The 5,521-nt window shown below is 38.9% G+C and overlaps 1 protein-coding gene across 1 annotated transcript; it reads left to right on the forward strand.

Moving 5' to 3' along the window:
• Positions 1 to 3,654: 3,654 nt before the first annotated feature.
• LOC308522546 (uncharacterized protein) lies at positions 3,655 to 4,309 on the forward strand (the record flags this gene model as incomplete). Its single annotated transcript, XM_081096005.1, has 2 exons — positions 3,655 to 3,681; positions 3,767 to 4,309. The coding sequence occupies 2 exons, from the start codon at positions 3,655 to 3,657 to the stop codon at positions 4,307 to 4,309; spliced, it is 570 nt and encodes a 189-aa protein (XP_080952131.1).
• Between the last annotated feature and the right edge of the window lie 1,212 nt (positions 4,310 to 5,521).

Raw genomic sequence — 5,521 nt, forward strand, 5'->3', positions numbered from 1 at the left:
TAATTAGCATACTACACTTTTATTATTATAGATTTTTAAGTAGGAAATTGTTTGGCTCAAGTATGTTTCACATAAAACACCATTGAAAGGTGCAGTTTGCTAAAAACAAACAAACAAACAAACAAAAAACCAGGTGTACAAAGGGGGCAATGAATCAAGCAACCACCTGGGATTGGTGAGTCTGATAAGTTAGGTTAGCATGGGACATCAGTGGTCCTTGTTATGTCAGTGACTCCTCCTACATGTCCCAAGAGATGTAAAAACAAAAGAAAAAAATGTTGAGCATGTCCTATGAGAATTGGACATATTTGGCTGGACAGCTATTACCTTAAACAGGCAATTAATTAATAGTGACTAATATACATTTGGACACACACGTTATTTACTTGATATTTTCATATAAATGTTACAATAACTTTGTTTATATTGAAGGATTGTTTTGTAATATAAAAAAAGAAAAAATGATTCCTCTAAACTAACAATAGAAAAACACAACTTTTACATAAGGGTAGATCCATTTTCTTTCTTTCACATATAATCTATATTGAATTCAAGAGTTGGCAAATAGCATGTGAGGCCATTTAGGAAAATACCATGAGAGCTGCATTATTAAAATTTTCTAGAAATCTCACTCCATTTTGGGGGGGGAAGGGAATAAATGGGTATGTGAAACTAACTACTTATCAGAGCAGGGAGGAGTTTGAGGTCAGCTTTCAAAGAGTCAATAGTAGGAAACACCTCATCAAAAATAATTCATTAACTAATTCATCCTGTAGGGCAGTGATGGCAAACCTATGACACGCGTGTCAGAGGTGACACGCGAACTCATTTTTTTGGTTGATTTTTCTTTGTTAAATGGCATTTAAATATGTAAAATAAATATCAAAAATATAAGTCTTTGTTTTACTATGGTTGCAAATATCAGAAAATTTCTATATGTGACACGGCACCAGAGTTAAGTTAGGGTTTTTCAAAATGCTGACACGCAGAGCTCAAAAGGTTCGCCATTACTGCTGTAGGGTATGCAAGCCTTGTCCTCATGTTGCTATTGTTTTTCAAAGTAATGTAGACATTCACAAAATATGAAAAATCAAATTTCAAAGCAGAGTTTATAACGAAAGGTATATTAATTAGAAAGGTATCTATCAGGCGGCCATAACAAAATGCTGTAGATTGGGTGGCTTAAACAACATAAATTTATTTTATCACTGTAAGGCCAAAAGTCCAAGGTCAAGGTGATAGCATGGTCGGTTTCAGATAAGAACTCTTCCTGGCTTAGAGATGGCCACCTTCTTGCTGTGTCTTCACATGGCAAAGATGGAGGGATCGCTTCCTCTTTTTAAGTCCACAGAACTATCCAACTAAGGCCCCACTCTTACAACCTCATTTAACTTTAATTACTTTCTAAATACACTATCTCCAAATACGGTCACATTGGGGGCAGAGTTTCAATGTATGAATTTGGGGAGAGGACACAATTCACTCCATTGCAAAAGGTAATAGATTCTCCTTTATCTTTACGACATCCTTAAGAGCCAATTAATTCCAAAAAAATGGCTTTATTGTTGTGACTACATCTCTGTGTGCCAGGCATTTAAAGAACTTCATGATTTAGTGTTGCAGGATAACAAAGTAGACAACAAGAGAAACTCTAAATCCTGTCTTCTCAAAAAGCTAAATGTTAAGATAGATATTTCTCTCAGAGGCTTGCGTGTAATAGCTTCTATAATCTCTTTTAACTCAAGAATTCCGAAAAATGCAACATACATGGAGGCCACACAACCTGAACTACCAGTTTGGTTAGGAGGTGAGGATGCCTGTCTCCTGTTACCAACTCTCTTCTTCTCCCTTATGGTAATAGAGTTTCTTCCTTTAGTTTTGGCTGGGATCATGGGCAACCTGCTAGAGACTACATTATCATCAATGGTTTAGGAGTGAAAATCATCTGTGTACAACTTTCAGGTTGTTTATTTAATACGAAGTGCCATGCCTCAAACCACTTCTCTTCCACCTTATTAGCAGCAGTGCTGAGCTGTGCATATAAAAACATCAATACCCAACTTTGATCATCCAGAAAGGGACTGTGACCAGTTGGTGGGAGAATAAAGATAGATGGAAACTCAGTCCCTTGACAACTTCAGGGAGCAGGACTTCCCACCAGGCTAGATCAGACAGATGGTTACATAAGGAATCAAAAACGTCTCCCTTTTCAAGTCACTCTATTTTAGGATTCTCTCTTTTTTTTCTTTATTGTTGAAAGTATTGCAGATGTCTCCTTTGTTTGTTTTCTTCCCATTGACTCTCTCTACCTTGCACCCACCCCTCCCAGGCCTTCACCACTCTACTGTCTGTCCATGGGCTATGCATATATGCATATAAGTTCGCCAGTTCATCACCTCCCCCCATCCCTGCCTTTCCTCTGAAATTTGTCAGTCTGTTCCACGCTTCTATTCTATATCTCGGATCTATTTTGCTCATCAGTTTATTATGTTCATTAGATTCCACATATGAGTGATATCATGTGATACTTATCTTACTCTGACTGGCTTGTTTCACTTAGCATACTACTCTCCAGGTCCACCCATGCTGTTGCAAATAGTACGAGTTCTTTCCTTTTTACAACTGCATAGTATTCCATTGTGTAAATGTACCACAGCTTGAGCATCTTAAACTTTCCCTTCATGCAATTGCTTTAATTCATCAAATAATTGTCAACTCATTCTCACTTTCCTCACATTTATTAAAATTATCAAAAGAATGATACCAACCATAGTTTCCAAATATTCCCATTATGCCTAAATAAAATTTCAGGTGCTATATTTCTAAATAACAAGTTACTGGGAAGATGCACAAAGTAGCAATTACTCTAATATTGGTCAAAGATAAAGAGCCGTGGGAAAACAATACAATAACTCTTGTAGTTTCTGCTCTCATATACTCACTTCTAGTCACATTCCATTAGCTTAAGCAAGTCAATGACAAGTCTGATTCAATAGGATGGGTTGCATTCCCCTTCCACAGAGAGGCACTGTGGCTGTTATAGCAATGGGTAGGAATATACAATCCTCATACAAAGAGGGGAAAACATCTCTACCACAGTCAAATAAAACAAACTTTAAATGTCTCAGCTAAAAGCCAAATAACTTAAATGGGTTTCAATTTTATTCATATATTTTCATCTTTTTTCAGTAATGGGGTCTCATAATGGAAGACAAGCACTATATTTATTTAAGACAGACTTTTAAAAGCCTTTGACAATAATGTGCTGGTTTTGTTGACTCCTGTCAGTAGACCCTATGGTCAGATGTTCAAACATTCAGTACCTTATATCCTGGTATTCTTACCTCCTTACTTCTAAACTCTATAGCACAAATAAAAACCTACTTGCTATGGAAAGGATTCCTATCATTTTTTTTATAAAATTTATCTTTGGTTAGAGTAAATGCAACCTTAATTAATTCACAAATTCCACATATGAAAATTTAAAACGGCAAGGGTTTAGTACATGACTATATAAGCCATATATTGTCTTCTCTCCTTTTTTAGCTTTAACCACATTAGCAAAGTAGTATAAAAAGTATTAGGTTATTAATATTTAGAAAATCAGATATTTATGTTAATTAATCATTTATGCCTAGACAGCTACCAATGAAAATGTATAAGAATAAAAGGAAGCCCAATGTAAGTAAATGTAGGGCTTATATCTTAAAAGATATTCAAAATTTATACTTTTAAGAAACAGATCAGAGCAGTGTGATGAGACTAGATCAATCCCCGGACCAAGCAAGGCCCGCACACTGCTGCATCCCCGCGTCCCGCCACCATCGCCATCATACCCAAGAGAAAGGCTAAAGGGGATGCTAAAGGAGATAAAGCCAAGGTGAAGGGCGAACCACAGAGAAGATCCACCAGGTTATCAGCTAAACCTGCTCCTCCAAAGCCAGAGTCCAAGACTAAAAAGGCCCCTGCAAAGAAGGGAGAGAAGATACTAAAAGGGAAAAAGGGGAAAGCTGATGCTGGCAAAGATGGGAATAATCCTGCAGAAAATGGAGATGCCAAAACAGACCAGGCACAGAAAGCTGAAGGTGCTGGAGATGCCAAGGGAAGTGTGTGCATTTTTTATAACTGTGTATTTCTAGTGACTGTACAGTTTGAAATACTATTTTTTATCAAGTTTGATAAAAATGCAGAATTTTGTTTTACTTTTCTTTTTTTTTTAAGCTATGTTGTTAGCAAACAGAACACTTCATTGTTATTTTTGGGGGGAAGGGCATATAGTACTAATAGAATGTCTCCAAAGCTGGACTGAATTGGGCGGCAGGGATTGGGGGGGACTACCTTTCCCTTCTAGTTTTGAGAAACTTCCTCTTGGTTCCTGGGCGGAGGGATCTCTTGCTTTTGACACACATTAGCCATGTGGCACAAACACCTTGCTGTGTAGGAAACTAAAATTTGTTTTTCTGTCCTTTTCTCCCTCTCCACTTTAAGCATAGACTTTGGCTCTCTTAAGCCCAGAGACCTATTGGGGCCTGACCAAAAAAATGACTTCCAGTATGTTGGGCAATCTGGACTTTCCAGTATCACCACTGAGAGGACCTCTCTCTAAAGAGCAGCAGTTCCTTTTTAGATTGTGGATCTACAGATTGATATTCTCTGCCATTTTCATATCATTTCCTGAAATTCAGGGTCAGCTTGTGAAAAGTTGTTAAACAACATGCTTAATGTGAAATGTCAACCCTCACTCTAAACTTTCCCTGTTCAGAGCATCAGATGAAGACTTCATTGGGTTTTATAGTGGCTTTCTGATTTTGGTAGTTCACTGAAGAAGGGAGTTTGAAAGTTGTTGAATACTGTTAACGATTGTCTGCCCATGTCCTGCCTGAAATACCATGATTGTTTATGAAAAGTATCTTTAATAAAGCTGGATATAGTTTGGAAAGAAAAAGAAACAGATCAATAGAAGAGTTCTGATTTCAGTTTGGATATAGAAAGTTGCAAGACACTATTGCTCTTACACTAATAACCAATACAAGCCATATCAGTTACAAAATCAAAGTATTCTGAATCCACCAGTGATGAGGATGCAAAAAAAAAAGTCATAGAGAACTAAATTTCAGAAAGCCATAAGCATTTTATAGGAGACTAGGGGCCCAGTGCACGAATTCATGCACCTTGAAAGGAACTGTGGGCCACGAGGCTGCAGTGGGCACAGGAGCAGGTCTCGGCCCATCCTCTGTGCCCTCACCCTGCCCCTCCTGCGGCAGTCCCCGGTTCCCTGTCTGCCAGCAGCCCCACTCCGCTGCCGCCGCTCCCATGCGCTGACAACCCGGGTCCCGCTTGCACCTGCTGACAGCGCTGAGAAATCGGGGCTGGCACAGAGTGGGGCTGGTGCCAGCAGCAGGTGTGAGCACACAGTGGGACCGCAGCATGTGGGAACAAAGAATTTTCAGTAACCACCAGAGGCTCGCCCCGATGACAGCGACTGGCACCCCGCCTTGGTCTGGCGCCCCTGCTAACCTGC

This window comes from Myotis nattereri, assembly GCF_964212035.1.
Source record: "Myotis nattereri genome assembly, chromosome: 7".
Taxonomy (NCBI): Eukaryota; Metazoa; Chordata; class Mammalia; order Chiroptera; family Vespertilionidae; genus Myotis; species Myotis nattereri.